We start from the raw sequence: 25368 nt of genomic DNA on the forward strand, positions 1-25368 counted from the left end.
AAAACATTTCCGAGAAAGCACCCAGAACTTGAGGACTTTGATTCCAGAACACGGAAAGATGGCCCAGGCTGAGAGCAAGCCCACGGCAGCTGCCAAAAGAGGGCTCAACTGCTGTCCACTCCCCGAGCCCCGGGATCAACCTGGAGGACTCCTCCATGATGGTGCCCCAGCCCAGTGGCCTGGCTTCCGAGGAGACGCCAGATCCTCGAGTCCAGGCAGCTTGGCTCTGACCCTGGGGTCCATGGGAAGGTGTCAGAGTTGTGTCTGGTTGGTCTGAAATATCTCTCTGAGCTGTCTAGGTCCACTTCCCCAACCTGCTATCCTCCCAGATTTCAGAGTTAGCTTGCTCTGAAATAGGCTGAAAAGAGAAGGAATAAATGCTTTGGACACTGTCTCCTTTCAAACCCAACAGTCTGCTTCCTGGTCTCTGTGGCTTTTGCTCATTTTGGAAGCAGTGGAGAAGGGAGTTGTGGGTGGCAGGAAATAACCATTCTGATTGAATCTGATTAAAAATGTTCTATAAAACTATACCAACAAATCAGGACAAACATCACACCAAGAGCTTGAATCACAGGGTGTTTACATAATATAATGCCCATGGCAGACAAATACTGAATACCACAAAGTACCTGAGACAAAAAAAGAAAGGAAGGAAGGAGGGAGAAGAATAAAAAGAAGTCTAGAGTCCTGGCGTTCGGAGATCCGAGGGGCTCAGGCAGAGTTTCCTGGTGGACGGGTGGCCGCGTGTGAGCGTCTGGTGGCCTCTTGCTTCACATCTCGGCTTCGGAGGAGCAGACCTCTGTCGCGGTGATAGCGATTCCAATGGCAAGGCTGCCGTTGTCGGAGAAGAGCTGGGCCAGCGAGGTGTTGAGGACAAGGCAGTCCCCGTCAGTGATGACTGAGTCCACACACTCAAGGACAGACCTGGGGGTAGCCTCCCATTTGAGACGCCGATGGTTTCTGTTGAGCTCCAGGCGGTAGGTGAAGCAGTCAGCCTGGGTGGGGGTCCCAATCAGCATCATGGTGGCAAAGAACTGTGGGTGCCCCTCGTGCCTTTCCTGTTTCCTAAGCACCAGCAGAAAGTGGTGGCCGAGGCAGGAGTGCATGATGATCCAGTCAGCTGGCGCAGGGAGGTGCATGTCTGTGGCCAGGAAGACTATCTCAGCTCCCTGGAGGATGTCCACCCGGTGCATCTGCCGCAGGTGGGGCACCACCACCTCCAGGTGGCCTTCCCACTGGCAAGAGAACAAGGGGCACAGGCAGGGTGTCACCTGGGCAGCGTGCAGCCCTGCCTCCTGGTGGTGGAGGTGGTGGGGCCGGGCATGGTGGCAGAGGTGGTGGTGGGGACGATGATGGCAGTGGTGGTGGGTGTGGTGGTGAGGGGGGAAGCTGCCTTGCTCTGGTGCGCTCTGAGTGATGGCGCGTCGGCTGGACACATACTGCGGGAGAAAGAGAAGAACGTTAGTGGGCGTGAGACCGGGCTCCACCTGGCTGAGACTCCCTGGTGTTCAAAGTATTAAAAGCAGACTCTCCAGTGCAGGCAGAGAAAGTTCCATTTCTTAAGAAATGAAGAAAACTGCCAGACTGTTTTCCAAAGTAGCAACACCATTGACATTCCCATTAACCATGTAAGAGGGTTTCAATTTCACCACATGCTTGCCAACACTTCTTATTATCTGTTTAGACAAATATTTTTATGAGACAAAATTAAATGTTTGGCCAAATTTAGATGCTGTCTTCTCCATGTCATTTCATCTCAGTATAGAACCTAAATTTACCCAATTAAAAATAAAAGCTCCTTCGAAAGATTTCTCGTGCAAGAAGAGATTTTTTCAAATCTAATAGTAAATTTAAAACAAAACAAAACAAAACAAAACAAACTACGGGGCTGGCCTGGTGGTGCAGCAGTTAAGTTCGAATGTTCCAATTTGGTGGCCTGGCTTTCGCTGGTTCAGATCCCAGGTGCAGACATAGCACCACTTGTCAAGCCATGCTGTGGCAGGCGTCCCACATACAAAAAAAAGTAGAGGAAGATGGGCATGGATGTTAGCTCAGGGCCAGTCTTCCTCAGCAAAAAGAAGAGGATTGGCAGCAGACGTTAGCTCAGGGCTAATCTTCCTCAAAAAAAAAAAAACCCACTAAAAACTAAAAAAAAAAGAAATGAGGAACACAGTGGATATCTTTGGTGGTTGAGTTTTCAAAAACTCAGTCTAAGAAAATGCAACATTTATGCCTTTCTGATTCTTTAATAAGATACTCAAGCAAATAGGCAATTTCCCCCCTCAAAAAACAATGCATTATGATGGTCATTAGCCATAAAGAACAAAAAAATCAATGTTTTCCTTTTCTGATACTGTTGATTTTTTTTGCATGCAATCAAGATTAATGGATTTTTTCCCCTATTTTATCATTACTATTACTCTTAAAACAAAATTTCAGTAAGTGCCCATTTGTCAGGGGTTGTGACGTCGGGTGCCCTTCTCCTGGGTCCTAAGGCAGCGGGTGGGGCGCACAGCTGATTCTGGGCAGCTGGCCACAGTTCCCAGGGAGGAAGGCCCACCTGGGACTCCCAGGACTTCACCCCACCAGGCACACCTCTGCCCTGCTCCGGGCTCTCTGCTCTGGAGCAGTCTCCTGGGCGCTCACCACTAGGCACCCTCCACCCCGAGACTCTCCTCACCTCTACTTCCTCGTGGCAGTGTGCACACAAATGCCCTCCACACACCAGGAGCTGTGACAGCAGCTTCTGATCAGACATCAGTAAACATTAACTGAGTACCTGCTACGGCCAAACCCGGCAGCGACTAGGGGTACAGCCGTGACCCAAATAAACACCGATCTTTTTAGTGTGGGTGGTCCAGACATTAGTATGCATGTAATTAATTGTGGTTTTCACATGGGTCCTCCCTGTGACAGGAGGTCTGTGATTCATATTTTTCAGCTGAAGAAACAGGCTCCCTAGTAACATGCCCGAGGTTACAAAGCTCGTCAGCGAAAGCCTGGGATTCATTTTCACGCCTCCTGACTCTGAACACAGCAGCATCCCTGCCCGCCCCGCCGCCACCCCCCCCCCCCCAGTCATCCCCGCCTCCAGCTCCCTCCTCCATTCCTCGAGTTCGTGTTCTTTTTTCCTTTAATTAGCCTGCAGGATGCAGGCTGTGCTGTGGAGGTGGCAGCTCTGCAGGGCGCTCCAGGCGTGAGGCCACCACGTGGCAGCCGTTTTCTGCCCTTGGGTAGTGAGTGCTGTGCCCTAGCTCTCCAAGGCTTTCCTGGACTGCGGGTGCCTTGGGGCACTGCCCTCCTCACCTCCCTTTGGTTCCTTTCCAGCGAGTAGAGGATGAGGGCCAAGGCCTTTCACACTGCTCCTGGGCTGAGTGTGGCTAACAACAGAGGCCTGGCTAGCTGCCTCTCTTTAGGGCATGCAGGGCACACCCGCATGCACAGGTGTGCTGGGCTGGCCACCCTGTGGCGGACGTGACCTGGAGGCAAGTGGGAGCCCGACTAGCTCTGCTGTGGAGCTGTGAGCTCCAGCTGCCAGGTTCTGTGTTCTTCCCCTGGGAGTGCTGCGGACCTGGAGAGTGAGCTACAGGCCCTTCCAGTAGTTCCTGCCCTGCTCCTGGATGGCAGCCACTGGGCAGCTGGCTGTCGCCCATCCGGCATACCTGCCAGGCCTATGTAAGGAACGGGCTGGGCTCTAGAATCCTGCTTGTGATGCGTCTGACTTACCCTTTAGGGTTAAATACAGGGGAGGGAACCAATGGGTATGTAGCATCTACTAATTGTTAGGCATTGTGGAAAGTAGGTATTTTTTTGTATAATTATTTCATTTAATTTTTCACAGAAAAGATCAATTTCCTTTAAAAAAAAATAAAATTAAATCTGGCTTCATTCCCACCTGCCTGCTGGTGGCATGTACCATTTAGTCAGTGGGGGAGGGGAATCCTTCCCATCCCTTGGGATCATACAAGAAGCCAGGCTCACAGACTCTGTCAACCAGGCGCAAGGCCCCTGTCAGGTCCTTCCAGCAGTCTCAGGCCTGGCAGAAGGTCAGCTTCTTCTGCTAAGCTCAAGTGGACCCAGTCTTGGCCTATCATGGAAAGCCCCACATGCTGTCCCCTCTCCCTGGCTCTGAGAAGCCCCTCTCTCTCACTTAGTCTTTACAACAAACATAAGAGAAACATATTATGTTTGTCTTATAGACGAAGAAACTGACACACAGAGAGGCTGAGTCACCTGCCCAAGGTCACACAGCTCATACCAGTTGCAGCTGAGAATGGAGCCCAGACCAGTTAAAGGTGACACAGATCATAGACTGGGAAGATCACAGGCTGGATATCAGCAGAACCCAGACTGTTTCACTGTTTATTTGTCCAGCAGCCTTGATTAAGTCAGTTTCCCCATCAGCAAAATATTTATTTCAAGGGTTCTTAGGGGGTCAAATGAAATACTGCCTGTCAAACAGCTGAAACAACCACATCAAGCATTACATCACGATGGTATTTCCATTTAGAAGTGGTTTTGGGTGAAGACTTTTGGCGGCCTTCTGCCTCCATCCATGCCTGCTTGTGTCTATCCTGGTCAGCTGACCTTTGCCCCTGGGCACACCCCAGGCTGAGCACAGGCCACCCTAAGAGCCTAGAGACCCCAACATCGCACTTGGCCTGCAGCCTCCTGTCCCAACGCTGACCGATGATGACAGAACATCCGGAAATTCACATCTCAGAAATGGCCTCTGGACTATTCTCCACATGCCCTTCTCCAGATCCACTTTCCATCCTCTCCATCCTGTTCTGTGCAGCTAATATCAGAGATGTGAAATTAAAGTAGCGTGGGAGTGGGGAAGAAATATCTTGACTTCCGTTTCTTCCATCCCATCAAACTCCTATCAGTGCCTCCCCTGGGTTAAACTCAATCAGAGACCTACTGGAAAGGAGCCCAGAGATGCAGTCAGCAAGGCTCGACTCCCTTTGGAAATGGTGCTGGGTGAGGTATCCTTTGGAAATGGCACAAGAGGGAATGCCCACCTGAATGCAAATGTCTCAATTCTCTCTTCTTTGTGTTGGCTGATCTTGACCTGGCTGGGCTGAGATTTGATAAGGCTGATGGAGGGAGTAGGGGTGATAGATATATGCCTACAATTCATGAAGCCATTCAGTCAAAAATGTGTACACCATCTAACATGTGCAAGGGGCTGAGGATACTGAACAGAGTGAGCTCCTTGTTCTTGCCTCAGTAGCTCACTATGATTATGTAAAATATTACAATAGAATGCACAAATGCAGGATGCAGTGGGGCTCTGAGAGAACAAAGTGGGGAGGTAGCTATTCTAGTCAATGTGAAGTGACATTTACACTGGGCCAAGCATGAAGGGTGAATGCTCTAACAAAATAGGCCAAAGGTTTGCCAACGGGGCGAACAGCAGGTTCGAAGGAGCCAGGTATGATAGAACATGGGATGTTTAAGAAATGACAAGTTCCAGGTGGCTAGTAGATGGAGGACCTGCTGGAAATGGAGAGGAGGTAGGTCATGGTGCTGAGAGGAGTCGGATCGTATTGCTGAAGTCTCGTAAGCCAAGCTGAGACACCAAGATGGCACCCAGTGCCCTGTGGAAGTCGGTAGGAGGGCCCAAGAAACACAGCTTCCTGCTTTTGGGAGCTCCTGTGGGTAGCACCAGCAGAACCTGTTCTAAGCTGGCGTTCAGGAGGGGACCAGCTGCAAGTCCCCGCCCTGTCCAGCCATTGGACCCTAGCGATGGTCATTCCACCTAGACTGTCGCGTTGCTCGCTTTGACCTCATTTTCCACTAGCCTTTTCATTTTTTAATTGCTGCGGGGTAACAAAGTAGCTGGGAGCATATCCAAGTGATGGAAGTGAATGACTATGCAAATAGAGCGAGACATTATAAACTCATCGAGCCCCGTGTACTTGCTGAGCCCCAAGAAAGCGCTAAGAATAAACAGCCTTAATTCTTCATTTCTTCCCGCTCCATCTTCTGATGGAAAATACGTTTCATTTAAATGATCTTTGGGTGAGCGAGGTCACAGGGCTGCTGGTGGGGAGAAGGAATTCTTTTAATTGGCAAAATGCTAATCGTTTTGGAAAATGAATTTTAATCTTCCCATCTAATACAGTGGATGTGTGAGTAATTGCTTTCCTTCACTAAACTGTTAATGCAACATTAGTGATTACACCAATTAAAACTAATGAACTCTCACAGCCTTATAAACCCCTCCGTCAGTCAGGGAATGCCTTCCTCCCATTGGCTGTGTTTAACTTTGCATTTGGAAGAGAGATCTTGAATTAACCTTTAGAATAATGCACAAAATTGGGTTTAGAAATGTTAGGCTTTATGGACCGGGTATAGTTTTTTTCCCCATGCATTAGCGAGACCATTTCCATTGAGGGTGTAATTGAATTTAAAAACGCCTTCCTTAATTTGATCAGCCACACTCCCACGGTTGGTAATGGCTATCCCTCCAAATCCTGGCCTCCAGAGAGGAAACCTGCCCCTGGAAAAATCACGTGGCCCTTTCCCCAGCGTCTGCTCCCTGTGGTCAGCAAGCCCACTAAGAGGACTGCTCTGCCCTTCCACTTGCTCCCAGGGACAGCGCCATGCTAACGCACTTCAGCTGAAGGAGGGTTTGCACCCAGTTCCAAATGACAGGCATTTGCTTTGAGTTTGCTCATGCCCTTATTTGTGAGAGTTAATTAACTGGAGTTTTCAGAGCTGAGTGAACGGGAGCGGCAGTGATGCTATCAATGCATTTCACACACAGGGAGGAAGAGCAGGTGGCGGGAGTTTGGGGGGTAACATTTCAGGGCAGGTATCGGAGTATTGGGATAAAGTCAAGGGCTGAACCAAATTGGGAACCAGGTCTGCTAAGGAGAGAGAATCATTGTAACTGCTCCCAGGTCCCACCCTGTAGCGTTTAAAAATTCTCGCTGTTTCTGAGAAGGACAGTCAAGAGTGAAGGCTGAGGGTTGCCTGTTCCATTTTCCTGGGACACTCTGGCTCTCCACCTTTCTTCCTCAAAACCTAGTATGACTGTCAGAGAGTACACAAAACCCAGGAGGACTCTGGAATGCTTCCAAACAGTTGAGTAGTAAGTTAAGCTGAGATAGAAAACAACAACGGGCTTTTATCATCTGGGATGAGAACATCTCCCTTAGAAAACACATCTCATGTCCTTTTCCCCCAGACTTAATTGTACCTGGTACACAGATGGATGAGATCTTCACGTGGACAGCGTGATAATGTCTATAATTTTCCTTAAAACACTTTGGTGGAGAAAAGGTGATATAAATGTGTACATTTTTAACCTACACTCTAGGGGCTGTCAATTCCCTAATCAGGAATTCACACTCTGAGGTGATCACCTAACATTTTACTGGAAAGGCCACACTCCAGAGATAATGACCACAATGCCTCAATGAGTATCCATATTTCTGAGCCACACCAGATGCTGCTAATTAACAATTCTGCAGAGGTTTTCATTGGTGAAATTAGTAGTTTGTTAATCAGCATAACAGATGCTGGAAATGGACTCTCCTTGATGAACTTCGTGGTTTTCAAGTTATGAAGATGAGTTAAAATATTTCAGAGATATATTTCACTTTAGGGACGGGCCCGGAAGCTTATTCCCTAAATAGCCCTGTGTCTGGCCACTGAGTCAAGGACTTATGGTGGTCTGATGGCACCTCAGAGTATCAGGACCTCGCCTCTGATATATCACTGCATACATAGTGTCTATACTGGTGATCTAAATTATGCAAATTGAGCAAGGAGCCATTGGTTACCAAACACATAGAAACCTTGAGTCTTGGGCTATATATGCCATTAATTAATTAGAAAAAAGGGAAATGAGTATTACTGTAAAAAGAGGAAAATGAAAATTCTGGTGGAGAAAATTTTTTAAAACAAAAGCCCGTGGGTGAGAAACAATGACAGGGTTCCATACAGATGTCAACATGGGCACCTGTCCTACGGTCTCAAAAGCCTCCTGACCAAGGTGGTCATCTTATAAATACAGTCCCTGGCTATGTGAGGGGCTGAGAAGAAACGTGTGAATGACATTGTAAAAACCAAAAATATGACTTAGTCTTCAAACTCCCACGACCCTTCTTTAGTTCCTAGATGCTAGCCGTTGGCTGCCCAGCTTAGCTGATTTCTACATGAATAGTTTCCTTCCTGGTGAGCGCCTTCAGGATGGAGACTCATTGTTCACGTGTCCTCACCGCTAACACAGGGCTGCCATGCAATAGAGGCTCGACACAAATTTATAGCAATAGTTGCATTAGTGACAGCTTCGTATATGAGAATCATGCTGGTTCTTGTCCTTTGTATAGTCCAGGTGTGTCAGCCGTGGTCCCAACTGGTGTTGTCTGTTTGAGACCATCCGCCCCTGTAAGATGGGGATGCTGCCTTCTTCCCTAACCTGAGAAGTCAAGCAGCAGTTAAGATCAGTCGATACAATTCTCTGCTTAATTCAACCCATATTGAAAACCACTAGTCCATGGCCTTCTCTCCTCAACTGGGTTGGAAGTCATCGAGGGCAAGAGCTGTGTTTAGTTAGTCCACTGCCTAGTCCAGTGATGGGCAAAGCCAGCACTTTGCAGTGTCTGGCATCTAGTCGACTCTCAATAAGTATTTGTTGCTTGAATGAATGAATGAACTAATGATTCATAAATGGAAACCCTGTTCTTAACCACATCCATGGAAATGATGTTTGTCTTCATTGGGACAACCCTTCCTCTACCTTTCCTTCTCAGCTGCTATAGAAATATGTAGGGTGTGTGTGTGTGTGTGTGTGTGTGTGTGTCTATGTAAGTCCATAGCTGTGAGCTCATCAGGCAGGTCTCCTGGCAGCTCCTCACCCAGCACTTGACACAGAGACACAGAATGGGACACAGAAATGCACTGGGCTCTGACCAGGAGGAGGGCACTGACGAGCGCTTAGCTGCCATAGTGAGAAGTAAAACAAAAGCTTTGATGCAGAAATTTCTCATGCCAAAGACATACTTTCTTTGTTCTTACTTTTTACCAGATTAGTCAAGCCTCAGGCATTTCCTTTATCAATAGCAGGTTGCTTCTTACAAGTTGTTTGGGAAGGACAATCTGCTGGATCAACCCAGGAAATCTGTCTACCTCCTAGACCGATCTAGACCCACTTTACCCTCCCCTGCCTCAGCAGGACCATTGACCTAACGAAAGGCTGGATGCACTCATGCATCCTTAGCCATTTTCTGCTAACAATCATTGGGAAGTAACTTCAATCCAATCCAAAGATTATTGACCCTCCTCCAACTATACCCCTCCCCAAGGGATGAGGCGCTAATGGGTTGTACCCACCCAGAATTCCTGAATCGGCCCTTCTAGACCACTCTTCAGATATCTAGGATCCTAGAATTCCCTACCCAATGGCTCTGAGTCAGCTTCCGGCAGGCCGTGCTATTTCTAGGATCCATCATCCAGAAGGCGGACCATTTGATGCAAGATGTGGCCAATGCCTGGCTATTTTGGGGAGATGTGATGAGCAGAACTTGGATGTGTGGGCTGGGGTGTCCACTTGCCTTTGCATGAGACTCATTACAGTGCAGGATTAAGCCTCATCAGGAAGAAAGTGAGACAGGTCATTGGTTGAGAGGTGTGTGGTCTTTCAGATTATTATGAGGGGATAATTATTAAGGTAGGAGGGTAGAACGTATTTTAAGAGTCTCTTACCTTGATCTTTACTTTTAAGTATTTAGATGTACACATTTGCCTCGAGCCCTGCAAATGTTAGGGGCAGGCCTGCAGTCAAACCACACAGTCAGAGGAATGCTGCTCCATCTTCATTTATTCCTTGGCTCTCCCCTTCATCTGTGAGGTTTTGAGCATGCCAATGAGTTTTATGAATCTTGTAGATGAAAGACTTCTTCTCAAAAGTAACTTTTTATGAAGTCAGACTTTTATATCTGCAACTGGCAAGTGAAACCCGGTGCTTCAGAAGCAGCTGTGTTAGCAGGCGATGAGTGGGCAGAGCTGTGTCCTGGGTGGTCTGAGATATTCTGATGGCCAGGCTGCCCCAAGGCCACATGCCATTTTTGTTCCTCTGGTTCTTCAAGGACATTATGACCAGAAACTTCACAAATTCCTCTCTCTCTGCCAGAACTCTCCATGCTCGCCGTCCCCTACTCCCAGAGCACCCTTCGGTCTGGCCAAATTGTATTCCTCCTTCAGAGGTTCCTTATTCTGCTAGGTCAGGTGTGTTCCTTTATAACATGCAACATACTTACTCAATGTCCAGTTTTCCTGCTGGACTGTGATGTGAGCTCCAGGTGGGTGAGAATTGCATCTGATACCTGCTGTATTGCCAGTGCTGGTAGTGCTTGGAACATGGTGGGTACCCAATACATATTTGTGGAGAGAGTGAAGGAATGACTCCTCCCCACTGACCTATCACTCCAACACGATCCTTGTACTTGCCACTCTCTGCCTGCCACCACCCTAAGGCAAGTCACCCTCATTGCCCATTGGGGCTGATGCGATAGCCTCCTAACTAGTTGTAGTGGGTTGAAAGGTGGCCCCACAAGATATGTCTGCTTCTTTTCCCCTAGAACCTGTAAATGCGACTTTATTTGAGAAAAAGGTCTTTGCAGATGTAAATAAGTTAAGGATCTCAAGATGACATCATCCTGGATTATCCAGATAGGCCCTAAATCCAATGACAAGTGTTCTTAGAGGAAACAGAAAGAGGAGAAGACGCAGATACAGCAGAGAAGGCCATGCAGCCATAGAGGTAGAGATTGGAATGATGTGGCCGCAAGCCAAGGAATGCCTGGAGCCACCAGAACTGGAAGAAGGATCCTCCCCTAGAGCCTTCAGAGGGGGCGTGGCCCTGCTGACACTTTGATTTCGGAATTTTGGATTCCAGAACTGTGTGAGAATAAACTTCTGTGATTTTGAGGCACCAAGTTTGTGGTATTTGTATGGCAGCCCTAGGAAACGAATATGTGAGTCTTCTTGCATCCATTCTTGCCTTCGTACAGACTTAAATATTTTAACAGTTTTCCATCAGTCTCAGAAGGAAGCCCAAACTCCCTGCCATGGCCATCCAAGAACCAACACGCTCTGGCCTCGTCCTTTTTTGGTCTCCACCCTCCCTGCTCACTCTGCTCTAAGCACATTGGCTTCTTGCTGTTCTTTGAGCATGCTGTCTATACCTGCCACGGGGCCTTTGTGTGGTCTATTCCCTCTGCTTAGCACACCACCAGACATCCATGTGGCTCACTCTCACGCTTCATTCACGTCTCTGCTCTACAGTGAGCTTTGCTCTGAGGCTCTCCTTCACTTTCCTATTTTAAAAAACCTCTCAATCTCCTTTCCCTGCTTTATCTTACTTCATAGCATTTATCAATACTATAGGATTATAATATATATTACAGCATATAGAGAGTGTAGGTCATATATTTATCTGTGTATTGTCTGTCTTCCCTGCTTTTTCTTGGGAGTAGGAACTTGATTATGTTCACTGCTGTATCTCTAGAACATTATCTGGTACCTAAAATAGCTCAGTACCTTTTTTTTTTTTTTAAGAATGGATAAATTCCTTTGGGTCTTAAACTTTTCCATCCTAGAGGGCCCGAGAAAAGTGTGCATGTCACCAGAATGTTGATGTGACTTCCTCCATTCCCACCCCCTTACCCCGGGTCTTTCCATCGGGATTTTGGGCAACTGTGACCTGGTGGACTTCCCACAGCCTATGGCTGCTGAGACATGGAACTTCCGGTGTCTGTGAGGAATGTGGGAGGTCCTGGGGAGCAGCATTCACTTGTGTCTCTGATCCTGGGTGTATCTCTGAACCGCTTATTTGCAAGTTGAGAGTGAAATGAAGCAGAAGCAATTCTGAGCTCACTCGGACCAGACTTTAAAACTGGACCCGTGCTCAGGGTCAGGCCTGGCTTACTGTGTACAAGATTAGGGCTGCCCCATCCTGGCTCCCAGTCTGTCTCCAAATCTCATGCCACTGAAGAATTCATGCCTGCACACTTGCCATCCTCCAAGTCTTCTAGGCGAAAGACACAAGGCTGTAAGAAGAGTAGGGCTTCCCTCTGTCTGCCTGGGACCCCGGCTCAGAGTTCTGGATTCCTACCTGAGGAATTGCCTCTCGCCTGGATGACTGAGACTGAGAACGGCCTCATTGTCAGGAAATGCCACGTCTACACACACGCATGGATGTAACCCATCGTCCTTCAACTCAATACCCATGTGCTAATACCGGAGATGCACAAATCTAGAGCAGAGAACTAGGTCATTTCACACAAAAGACCATCTTCCAACAGCCGACTTAATTCCCAAATAATCTTTAGCAAATTAGGCCTTCCTATGAGCCTGTCCCTAAAATAGGAAGTGTGTCATTTAACCAAGAGTAGACAGTGGTGCAGAGGAGACAGAAAATATTTCTGAAGTCAGACCCACTTGGGTACAAATCCTGGCTTTGCTACTAAAAGCTGTGAGATCATGAACTCATTAATTAACCTCTCTATGCTTCATTTTCTACATCTATAAAATGGGAATTGTAATATCTCATAGGGCTGAAGTGAGGATTGAAGGAGACACGAAGCACATTGTATCATACCCTGGTGGCAGGGTCTGACTGGCATTGCACAGACAGTGCCTTCCCTTAAGCTGAGCTCTCTCTGCATAGGAACCACCTCCACTTTCTTTATCTTTAAAATGTGTTTCCTGAGAGAAGGCTGCCCTGTGCATATTTCTGCTTCCCAGAGCCTCAGACCCACATTGCCCATAACTTACTTGGCATATGGCTATTAATCCATAGTTGACAAATGAAAATTTGATAACGGCAATAATATTCATGTTGATTTGAACCATCATTATAAATAATATCTAAGCAGCCCTGCTTTGTGGAAGAGTCCCTGAAAAAACAGAGGCATGGCCATCCCAGGGTAGCTTAAGTGAAACAGATCAATGATACCAAACTTTGGCAAGGATGTGGAACAATTGAAAGCTTAGACACTGCTAATGGGAGGAGTGTAAATTGGTACAACCACTTTGGGAAATGTTTTGGCAGTATCTACTAAAGCCAAATATATGCCAGCTCTATATACGGAACTCAGCAGTTCCACTCCAGGGCATAAACCTGCTGGGAAACAATTCTCCATTGGTCTCTTGCATTTCTGCACATCTTGCAAACAAGGCACTGAATGTCCTTTGTTCCAGACTGTCTTTTCAAGGATGTTTGTATAGTAAACAGTCTTAAAATATAGTCTCCTTCTGGAGCTAAGGGAAGATTTTTATCTCCCTCCAGAGCTAAGGGTAGGCACGCTTACTGTCCATTATAAAAGATTTGAGTTCCTAAGCTTTTGTAATGCAAACTACTGTGTGTGTAGGCATCATTTGGCCCTCTCTGAATTACCCTGTGGGAATTGGGTCTCAAGGAACTGGTGCAAAAATGCAAATACTCTGGCTGTTGCTATTGCTGTGGGTATGAAACTGCTCTTCATCTCTGACCTGGGAGTCTCGTGTCTTCCACTAGCTTCCAGGAAACAGGTCAGGCTACTTTGCAAGCCTGCAAGAAGAGTAAAATCTCAGACCCTTTATAGTAATGTTCCACACCTGGCAGAAATGGGTGTTATGTGATCAAAAGACACATACATGAAAACATATAATTCATAATAGCCCCAAATTAAAAAAACCACGTCAATCTCCTTTAAATGGATACATTGTGGTAAATTCAGACAATGGAATGCTACACAGCTATAAGAAGAGAATGAACTATGCTACACACAACAACATGGACAAATTTCAAAAATATGTTGAATAAAGAAAAGCTAGACACAGGAGAGTACATAATAATTCTATTTGTATGAAGCTCAAAAACATGCAAAACTGGTCTATGGTGACAGAGGATTGAACAGCGATTATTGTCGTGTGCGGGAAGGGACATGAGAGAGGCTCTGGGGAGCTCAAGATATCCTAACTCTTGAACTAGGTGGTTGTTCTATGGATGGAGGTATGTGTAATAATCCATCGAGATATATGCTAAAGATTTCTATACTTCACCGCCTGCTATACATGAAACAACAACAAAACAAAGAAGAAAAGAGAGGGGAATGGGGATATGTGGCCATTGTCTCCAGGTCACTGTTAAATGGGCATTGTCGACTGAAATAAAGAGTCTAGGTGACATACGAAGCAGGTTATTCAATCATCAGTGAGAGGAGTTTGAACCCCAGGAAAACAGTTCAACAGAGCGCTCTGATGGAATTGCTCGGAGGTGTGTGGACATAAGTGCAGCTTATGTCTCTTTCACAAATCAGTGTATGTGCAGGGAAGAGGAAAAGAAAAAAACCTTACAACTAGATCTCATATATGCCAAAAAAAATAGGGATGGAGAACATCTGGGCTTTTCTCTAGACTATCCATTGACAGTAACATAAACAAGAATTCCTTGGTGATGCATCAAACAAGTTCAGAGATGCTGACGTTATCTGTGTGTGGAGGGAGGCAAGGACCAGGTTCATTAATTATTCCCTCAATCTCTAAGAAAGGCAGCTGAGAAAAGTGAGAGCGAGGTCCCCCCTTATCTCTTCCTGCTGTGGATCTGTCCAGTGGCATCTTCAGTCATGAGGTGTGGGGTTGCAAGGTCACTGTGACACAGCTTGAAGATGGCCCGCACGGCTGCTTCCCAGGGCAGCAGGGATTTTACTGCACTGACTCACGCCTGCTGCAGTTTGCTTGCTAGTTTTGCCTGTTAGACCAGGGAGAGGGGTCCCCAAAATCCATCCACAACATATTGTAGGGGCTTAAGGAAGAACCCTAGAAAGCCTTTTCTTTCATTTTCCCTCATGCTCATTTGAGCCATCTGTTGATCTGGCTGCCCTGTGATGCTAACAGCTAAGGGGAATGGAGGTTGAGGATGAGAGTCACAGAAGGGGCAAGCCCTGCGTATCCAGGGAGAGCAAGAGTCCTGTGGGCTTAGAAGCAGGGGTCATGGCTGACCCTCCCGGGATGACGCAGGGCCTGGAAAGCTGGAGGAAAGGCAGTGATGCCTGGCATGGTACAGGCCTGGCGCTTTGGTCCTAGGGCTCCTCTGAGACTAGATTAGGGGCTAAGGACTGAAGTTAGTACCACAGCATGTCAAGTGGTTAGAGGAGGCCAACCCCTGGCTTAGGGCGAGTGCCTGGCTGAATAAATGGCTCCTTCTCTCTCTGCCGCAAGACTCTCCTCACCCCAAGTCGAGGGACAGCAGAGCCAGGAAAAGCTGCTGATAGCCCCAAGTAAATCCCCATACGCGGGCTGGGGCAGGTGTTTTATTGACTGGAAAGCTTGCCCAGTAGCTGGGTACATATTTAATAAAAATCTTGGGCTTGGGGGGAAGACACAGGAAGGTTGAAGGGCGAATTGCTGCCCCCTGGGCTTGGGAGGTCAGCAGTCTGGCCAGTACCTAATAACTCAGTCATCCAATATTCATCTTCGAGTTATTACAGTCACCGTGTGTCTCTAAGAATCACGCTTATTAGTGTCCGCTAAGATAATTAGCCCTGCACATTTCAAGGCAATTGAAACTGTCCCAGTAAGTGCATTTCTTTCCAGAATTCACCATGGCTACATTCCAACATTGATCCTCTTTTGTTCACATTTCCCCATTGGAGGATGCTCGTTTTCTATAAGTGTCCCAAACTCTCCAACTGGTCCAAGGGGAAGGAGATGAAGTCCCCAGGCTCCAACTCCACCACCTGCAGGCTAGGATTGCTGCAGCCTGCACGACGCCTGCAGCCTGGGTCACCCCTAGGCTAACTGGGGGCTGTGCTTGCTTCCTTGCTCTCCTCTATTCCCCATGCTCTCGGGGGATGTTGTGGAAGGGAAGGCACATGTAAAGCCTCGATGGATCCAAAGCACTGATTTTAACCCTGCACTTCTATATCTCCCATTATGTCCCTTGCAGTCTCACAAGCAGCAAAACTCTCCTTCTACTGTTGCACCGAGAGCGGGCTAGACAGGAGAGCCCAAACACTGCAGTGTGCGCACGAGTCACCTGGGCATGATGCAAAAATGCAGACTGGTTCAGCAGGCCTGGGCTGGGGCCGAGATTCTGCATTCCTAATCAGCTCCTGGGATGCCAGAGCGGCTGGTTACAGACCACACTTTGAGTAGCAAAGGGCTAGACTGGATCTTCCTTGCCCACTTACGTCCTGCTGGCATCCCTTTTGGAATCAGATAATGGTTCTTAATGACCTCGGCATTCCTCCTCACTTCCTGATTCTTTAACAACCTCCAAGACTTGCAAGGTTTCACCGTAACTTCACAAGGGAGCTTATAGGGCTGCCCAATTCCATAAGATAACAACTTGATTTGTCAGTCGTATGGGGTCCCCACACCCGAGCAGAGCTTGGTAACACAGAGTGACTTCCCAGGAGGGGCACCAGGGGCAAATATAGCTCTGAGGGAATTTTTAAGCACAGAATGGGAAGTTGGTTTATCTTCTTTCTTTTCACAGTGTTTAAATTCATTTTTTAGGAGAGTGCTTAGTTTCAATTAATAAATTCTCCATTTTTTATGGCTGCCCATAATTTCTTACTATTTAGTTTAACTCAGTTCTCATGTTCAGAATTTAGAAGCAGCTCCCTCCTCTTATTTTTAAGTAGTAACACATAAAGAAATATCACCCACTTCAGCAGCATTCATTGATTTCCACACTATTCTCCTGTTAACATAATGAATTTATTCACTCACTGATTCATTAAACAAACCTACATTGGGCAGTTACTATGTGCTGTGGGAGGTGCTGGGGATAAAATGGTGAACAGGGCAAACGTGGTCCCTGTCTTCATGGAGCCGTTTTTTCTAGTAGGGAGAGCAAGCTTTCAGGGGTCAGGGAGGGATTTGCAGGAGGATGGTTGGGATGGGACCCTGTCCAGTGTCTTGCAGAGGTCTGAGTGCAAACTGCTGTGTCCTTTCTGCTTTCTCCTCTCCTAATGTTGAACCCAGTGGGAGGGGAAGGAAGGTAAGAAGGAGGAGAAGGTGCCTTGGATGGGAGGCGAGGAAGGAGCTAGAATCCACTCGAAGAGTCTGATTTCTGGATAAATTACCTGTAGAGGAAAGAGAGTTTGGAAGGACTTTTTCCCTCTCCCCATCCGTTCCCCCATTCCATCGCTGCCAAAAAATTTTCCCATGAATCTAATATTGGAGAAGATTTTGGAAGGAAGACAGGGTGACAATGGCACTAAAGCCTTCCTCCATGAAACACTGGAATGAACGTTCTCGATCCTAGCCCAGCTTATGTACCAGCCTCATGCCAAGGGGCTAAAATGAACTGAAGTCTCTTCAGTTTCTCCCCATCACTAGAACTCGGCATTTCCATAGCGTTTGACCTTGGCCACGCACTGAACAGTCATTCCCTGGCTAATCTTCACTGATCTTTGCGGCTAGGCCTCAGGAGGAAACTTAAATGTCCTTGTGTTGGTTAAGAAAGCGAACTGAGGCAGAGAGTCGACCCCAACCCAGTGTGTGATGGGGAGGGAGCAGGTGCATATGGCAATGAAGGCTCAGAGAGAAGTGTGATGGGGTCCCAGTTCTTCCACTCCTTACAAAACCAAGACCAACTCTTTCCACTTTACCAGGCCTTAGCTTCCATGACTGTAAGATGAGAATGATGACACCAGCCCCTCTCCTAGAGGACATGAGGAAGATGTTAAAATGTGATTTAAACGGTGAAATCTGTTCAGGAGAAAGTACTACATGGATGCAAATCATGGAAGGGCATGCTCCAAACACATAATTGTGCTGGCCAACACCTGCTGAAGGTGTATGCCAAGTATATTTCATGCATCATCTCATTTAATCCTCCTCCGGGCTCCATGTGGCGGAGACCATTATCACCAGCAGTTTGCATACCGGAAACTAGAGCAGAGAAAGGATAGGGTCTTTCCCCAGACTTCAGGGTTAGCAGTAGTGGAGTGGGGTTTTGATCCCCAGGAGTCTGGCTTCAGAGCACTGAACTGAGCCCCCCAGGCCTTCGTGCCCCCTCTCTGTGAGTGAGCCAAAGTTCATTTATCCGCCTGTGGCTTATCTGCAGCTCATATTTCATTTCATTCCAAGCTGACTTTTTCCTGCCATCCAGTTCAGCTCATTAGTCGGCAAGGGAGCACAGGGACTTAGAACTAATCCTAATATTAAGTAAAGAGCAAAGCATAATTAGGAAGATAAATCTTGTGGGGAAAAAATGGATGTAGCATATTCCAAAGTCAAGCATGGGTGACTTTTCCCATCTTCTAGATGATCTACACCACTATTCTTTTTTTCTAGCACAGACAGCTATGGGTTGATGGTGGATTTTTTTTAAACATTTTTTTTTTTTTCTGATTAGAAGGGAATATATTCTCATCACAAAAATTTTAGAAAATTCTGCATGGTATAAAGAAAAGAATAAACTCAGAATGCCACCACTCTGACAAGTACCAAGATTACCGTTTTGTTGTATACTTTTTTCAATGCCTTTTAAACATAAATAACCTGAATATCATATGTATAGTCTTGTGAGCTATTTTTTCCACTTAATAGCCTATAGAACAATACACGTCAAAAAAATGTTGACTAACACCATCGTTTTTATTGGCTCCATTGGCCTTGGAGGACTCCTAGAGAGCTCATAGGGATGTGGCATAAGTGGTTTCATTCAGATCTGGCTAAGAGGGAAACAATTGCTGCATACATCCAATCATTTATTTGCTCATTCATCCAGCAAACTTGCCAGGTATTGGGGATAAAAAGAAAATAAGATTCCCTCCGACTCTCAAAGAATTCACTGTCTTGTCTCAGACTCTGCATCCATTTCTTTTTCTGGCCCAATCTCACTGTCCTCTGTTTCTTCCTCCTCCATTGTCCACAGGGTCCGAGAAGTAGCTTTGTCGTTGGAAGCAGTCAGGCCTTATTCGCTGACCCTCCCCCACTTCCAATCTCTTCCCTTTTTTGCCTCTGGGTTTAACAGTAGCATAAAACTAATTTATAGCTCTTGCCAGGAAGAGGACAAATTTTCATCTCAGCCCGTCATGCGAAAAGCACTAGTACAAATGAATAATTGTTGACCCGTGCTACCTATTAGAAATTGTGCTGGAGTCACCTCGTTTGTTGTTTTAACACAAGAAATTAAGGATCCTGGCGAGGGTTTCCACGAGGACTGAATTGGTAATGAGATAGAACCTTGTCTTTGTGGGTGACCTCTCCTGGTGCCATGTTCACAGTGGGGAGGGAGAGGGGGCCTTCCTTCCACAACCGTCCCATGAGAAGGGCAGAGTCTGCCTGTGTTCACTTTTGATTGTAGGTTCAGACCTATTTCCCCCCAGGGTCCTTATCAATCAACACACGCCTGTAGAGCAACTAGAATACGCTGGACACAAAGTGACATGTTGAGGGGGACATGGCCATAGACATTGCTATTTTGGCCATCAGAGAGCTCACCAGCTCCTGCCATATGTGGAGCCATATGTTTCTGCAATACAAGAGTACACGGAGTGACGCAGGCTGCATTCTCTCCACTGCCAAATGGCTTGAGTTGTAGGAAAAGGCTTGTGTAGTGGGTGACCCTTGAAATGGGCCAGAAACAATGGATGAGAGCTGGGTGGTGGAGGGATGAGAGGAGAGCACTCCTGGAGGATGGGGAACAGCTAGAGCTTGGCAAGGAGCTAGTCTTTTCATGGCCTTGTGTGGCCTCAGCAGAACAAGGAGAAGTAAGGCTGGGCACAAAAGATACAACCAGCTAACTGAGAGCTTTGAAAGCAAGATGGGGGTGGGAGAGGTGAGAGGGGGTTTCACAACACCTTTGATTGGTTCCATATACTGGATATATGACCATGCTACAAAGGCTCTATTGAATATGACATGTCTTCTAATATTAGTGACTAAAAATTACAACAGAAATGTGTGTGTATAGAGCCTTTCACACAGCAAAGGCTCCGCAGATATTTAATAGCATGTTATGTTATTCACTCTTATGCCATCTCTCCAGTCACGAATTATTACCTCAAGCCATCACTAGCATTTTTTAAATTGTTTTTATATCTAGTGTCTCATGCAATCTCGAATATAGGTAGGTCAGGTTCATTTGTCACCAGTCAATAACTTTTGCTGACTGATATTCCCTATATTCTAAGCATTAGTCTAGGCCAGCTGATGAGGATACTAAGGGCAGTGAGGCTGAATTTTGACGGAGAGACTGCCTGTCCATGCTGACTCTGGAAGACATAGGTAGCAGGATGGGAAAATGCTCTTCATAAAGATTTGGATATTACACAAAAGAATCAACCAGAAAATTAGTACAAAGAGTAAGAAAATTCAATAAGGTGGAAGGGTGACAGTTTTTCCCAGGGTCCACTTCATTCCAACCACTGGGGCTTGACCTCATGATGGGAGTGGTGAAGTTATAAAGCGAGGTGGGTAAGCCAGGGAAGCAACTATTAAGTTAATCCTTCTTTTGGATCTTGGAGTATGGTTCCTGGGAAGAAAGGAGAGTGGAAAAGCTTCTTGATTATTAGAATAATTCTCAGTAAAGATATTCATATACTAGACGGGGGAACCACATTTTCTATCACTAGAGCCACAGTTCATGTCTTGGAATAGGCAGTGGGGATGCTCTGGGATAATGCAATATTCTAAAACAGAGATCAGAGCCCTTGGTGAGCATCATGAAAGTGCCCAGCTAGCTCCAGTTCTGCATTCAGCATGTTGCCATCCCAAATTAATATGCATTAGGCAAGCTAAAGAAAGTGGAACAAGGAGTTCTGGATTGAAGCAGCCATGGACCATAAAAGCTGCTCAGTATGGTGTAGGCACAAGTGACTTAATCTTCTAAGTAGTTAGAAAGTGAGGGCTGCACTTTATACAACTCTGTCTTGCTCAGGTCACTAGTGGGTATAGAGCTGGTGATCAAGCAGTGTCTGTTGATATGCCTGAGGGTATGGATTTAGTTTTATTCATTCATTTATTCATTCATCAAACTTTATCAACCATCTTCCATGTGCCAGGAACTGTGATAGATCCTGATGATAAAATGACAAATAAATGCTAATGTCTGCCCCCTAAAGAAAGCACAGTCTGATAGAGGGACAGGCTGGAAAACAGACAACTACAACATAGGTGTAGTCAGTGCTATGGTACAAACAAGCCTAAGGTGTTGTGGGAGCAGAGGAGAAACAATGAGAGAAATCTGGCCAGAGAAAGTCTCATGGAGGAGGTGACATCTGAGCTGAGCCTTGAAGGACAAATGGGGACTATTTTATCAAAAGGTTGTGGGGAAAAGGAAAGGACATTCAGGTAGACAGAAAACAAGGGCATGTGCAACAAAGTTGAAGGCTACACATAGTTCAGCAATCCTGAGAGGTCAAAGTGGTCAAGGTCAAGGAGGGTAGGAATGATGAGAAATGACACAGAAGAGGCCACTGAGCTATGTATGCCCTGCTAAGGAGTTTGGGTCTTGTCATGAAGGCTTTGGTGGGTCACTAAAGGATTTTAAGGGGCATCATGAAGAGGTTGATACAAATTTCTAATTAAAAAATCACCAGGTAGGTGTAGTAGGATGTGACAAGGGATATACGCTTAGCAGCAGTTACAAAATACATATTTTTATTTAATTGCATACAATCCCCTTGTAGAGATGCATATAGTCAGATGCTAAAAACAGATTTATACCTAAAAAGTAAATTGTGGTTGGAACTTCTACAAATAGAATGGTTTTACAAATTGCATTTTAAAAAGTAGAATCATTTTATGTTTATTTAGGTGAGTTTATTATTACTGTTACTAGTATTAATATTGCTATAAATATAAATTATTTTAATAAAAATAAATCTATTTTTAAAAAGCAAAGACTCCTTTTACATTGCAAATACTCTCTCTTAAGCTGTAAAGTTGTACATTCAAGTTTTGGGCCCAATATCAGGTATTTTTTAGATTATGTTTCATTTTGAACTAATTTTAGACTTAGAGAAAAGTTGCAGGGAATGACATCAGTCACTCATGGCGGAGTGAGTAATTTCTTGTGTCTCTCCCCTCTAAGTTACAATGAAATGGACATTCATCAACCAACAGAGTATTCCCTACACAGCACAACAGGACGCCTGAGAGATCCACACAGCCATACATCTGAAGGTGGGTAGACTGGATCTCCAGGAAGCAGTGGAACTAGGTGAGTGGACCCCTCCTCCTCCCAGGTGGCAGTGATCCAGGTCACAGATCCTCACACCAGCTGGCATGACTATAAGAGGAGACAGGGGCAGCCTGGCTTGAGCACAAATGATTTTGGAGTGGTAGCCTAGCCTGTGGGAGTGCCCACCATGCCAAAGTGGCCCCACCTGTGGGAATGCTCCCCACTGAGTGGCAGTGGCTCAGCCCTCGTGAAGGAACCCCACCCACCAAACACAGCAACACAGCCAAACCCCCCCCCCCCCCCCCCCCACCCCCCCCCCCCCCCAAACACCCCCCCCCCCCCACACCCCCCCCCCCCACAAGTGCAGCAGCCCCACCCACAAGAAAGCCACTCACTGCTGAGCACAGAGGCCCCACCTACATATGCATGTGTGAACTGCAGAGTGGCTCTGGTCAGCTCACCCAAATGAAAAGCAAAAATTCCAGCAGATGGGGCAGAATCAGAAAACACAGCTCCTGCCCCCCACCCCCAGTGGTGGCAGGTGGAATCTGCCACCTGATACTACCACAAATGTGGTGGCAAAGGATAAATTCATCAAACACCATGAAGAACTGTAGTAACACTTCAGAGCAGAAGGAAAATGACAAGACTCCAGAAACCGATCCTGAAGTCATGGAAATTTACAATCTATTTGACAGAGAATTCAAGGTAGTTGTCGTAAAGTAACTCAACAAGTTACAAGAAAACTCAGAAAGACAGTTCAATGAGCTCAGGAATAAAATTAATGGGCAGAAGGAATAATTCACCAAAGAGAGAGAAGTCCTTAAAAAATACCAAACAGAAATTCTGGATATGAAGAGCACAAATAATGAGATAAAAAATAATCTAGAAACCATAAAAAATAGAGGTGATCTTATGGAGGAGAGAATAAGTGACCTAGAAGACAGAAATCTAGAAATGTTTCAGGTGGCAGAGAGAGAACTAAGATTTGAAAAAACAGAAGAAATTCTTCGAGAAATGTGCAACTTAATTAGGAAAAGTAACATAAATATTACAGTTATTACAGAGGGAGAAGGGAGGAAGAAAGGAGCAGAGAGCTTGTTCTAAGACATACTAGCTGAGAACTTCCCAAACCTGGGGAAGGAGCTGGAATTACAAGTACATGAAGCCAACAGAACTCCTAATTACATCAATGCAAAGAGACCTTCTCCAAGGCATATAATTAAAACTGTCAAAAGTCAAAGACAAAGAAAAAATACTAAGGGCAGCAAGGTAGAAGTAAATAACCTACAAAGGAACCCCTATCAGGCTTTCAGTGGATTTCTCAGCCAGAAAACTTACAGGCTAGGAGAGAATGGAATGATATATCCAGAATACTGAAAGACAAAAACTTCCAGCCAAGAATACTCTACTCAGCAAAACGATCCTTCAGATATGATGGATAAATAAAAGCTTTCCCAGACAAACAAAAGCTGAGGGAGTTCATTGCCACTAGACTTGCCTTACAAGAAATGTTGAAAGTACCTCTGCCATCTGAAACTGAAAAGCAAAGGTTTACAAAACCTTGAGCAAGGAGATAAATAGAATCAGAAAATTGAAGCTCTATATCAGAAAAGGTTAGTAAACACTTAATTATAACATAAAAGATAAAGGGAAGGAAAGCATCAAAATTAAATATAAACACTTCAGTTGAGTCACAAACTCACAACACAAAAAAAGAATAATTTGTGACAACAATAACTCAGAAGGGGATGGGGAAAGTGATGGAACCTGTTTAGGCTAATGAAGATAAGAGGCTCTTAGAAAATGGACTATCTCATCTATGAGATCTTTTATACAAACCTCATGGTAACTATCAAAGAAAAAATCAGAGAAGAGCTACAAATCATATATAAAGAGAAAACCATCACACAAAACCACCAAACTGAAACGCTGGTCAGAAATACAAGGGAAAAGAAACAAGGGAAAGATAAAACAACTGGAAAAACGAGATAAAATGGCAGTATTAAGCCCTCACATATCAATAATCACTGTAAATGTAAATGGATTGAATTCTCCAATCAAAGGACACAGAGTGGCTGGACGGCTTAAAAAAAAAAAGACCCAATAATATGCTGCCTCCAGGAAACACATCTCAGCTCTAAAGACAAACATGGGCTCAGAGTGAAGGGATGGAAGACAATACTCCAAGCAAACGACAAACAAAAGAAAGCAGGTGTTGCCATATTTATATCAGACAAAGCAGACTTCAAGATGAAAAAGACAATGAGAGGCAAAGAGGGGCAGTATAAAATGATAAAAGAGACATTCCATCAAGTGGACATAACATTTATTAATATATATGCACCTAACACAGGAGCACCAAAGTATATAAAGCAACTATTAACAGATCTAAACGGAGAAATTGACAGCCATGCAATAATAGTAGGGGACCTCAACACCCCACTTACATCAATGGATAGATCATCCAGACAGAAAGCCAACAAAGAAATAGTGGCCTGAAATGAAATACTAGACTGGATGGACTTAATAGATATCTCTAGAACATTCCGTCCAAAAACAGCAGAATACACATTCTTTTCAAGTGCACATGGAACATTCTCAAGGATAGACCATCTATTGGGAAACAAAGCAAGTCTTAATAAATTCAAGAAGATTGAAATCATATCAAGCATATTTTCTGATCACAATTCCATGAAACTAGAAATCAACTACCAGAAAAAAGCTGGGAAAGTCACAAATATGTGAAGACTAAACACCATGCTACTGAATAACCATTGGACCAATGAAGAAATCAAAGGAGAGATCAAAAAAATAGATGGAGACAAATGAAAATGAAAACACAACATACCAACTCTAATATGAGGCAGCAAAAGCAGTACTAAGAGGGAAATTTATAACAATACAAGCCAACCTCTACAAACAAGAAAAATCTCAAATAAGCACTCTTAAACTACATCTAACAGAACTAGAAAAAGACAAACAAACAAAGCCCAAAGTCAGTAGAATGAGGGAAATAATAAAAATTAGAGGAAATGAAATAGAGACTAAAAAACAATAGAAAAGATCAATGAAACTAAGAGCTGGTTCTTTGAGAAGATAAACAAAATTGACAAACCCTTAGCCAGACTCACAAAGAAAATAGAGAAAGCCTCAAATAAATAAAATTAAAAATTAAAGAGGAGAAAATACAACAGATACCAGAGAAATACAAAGGATTATAAGAC

At 45.3% G+C, this 25368-nt stretch overlaps 1 protein-coding gene across 1 annotated transcript in view; it reads right to left on the reverse strand.

The window, feature by feature from the left end:
* Positions 1-770: 770 nt before the first annotated feature.
* Positions 771-25368, reverse strand: part of SIAH3 (siah E3 ubiquitin protein ligase family member 3) — a 68717-nt gene continuing 44119 nt past the window's right edge. Inside the window, exon 2 of the mRNA XM_046663937.1 lies at positions 771-1439. Within this exon, the coding sequence (XP_046519893.1) occupies positions 771-1439 (669 nt within the window). The remainder of the gene's footprint in view (positions 1440-25368) is intronic.

The sequence above is a fragment of the Equus quagga genome, chromosome 6 (genome assembly GCF_021613505.1).
Source record: "Equus quagga isolate Etosha38 chromosome 6, UCLA_HA_Equagga_1.0, whole genome shotgun sequence".
In the NCBI taxonomy this organism is placed as follows: domain Eukaryota; kingdom Metazoa; phylum Chordata; class Mammalia; order Perissodactyla; family Equidae; genus Equus; species Equus quagga.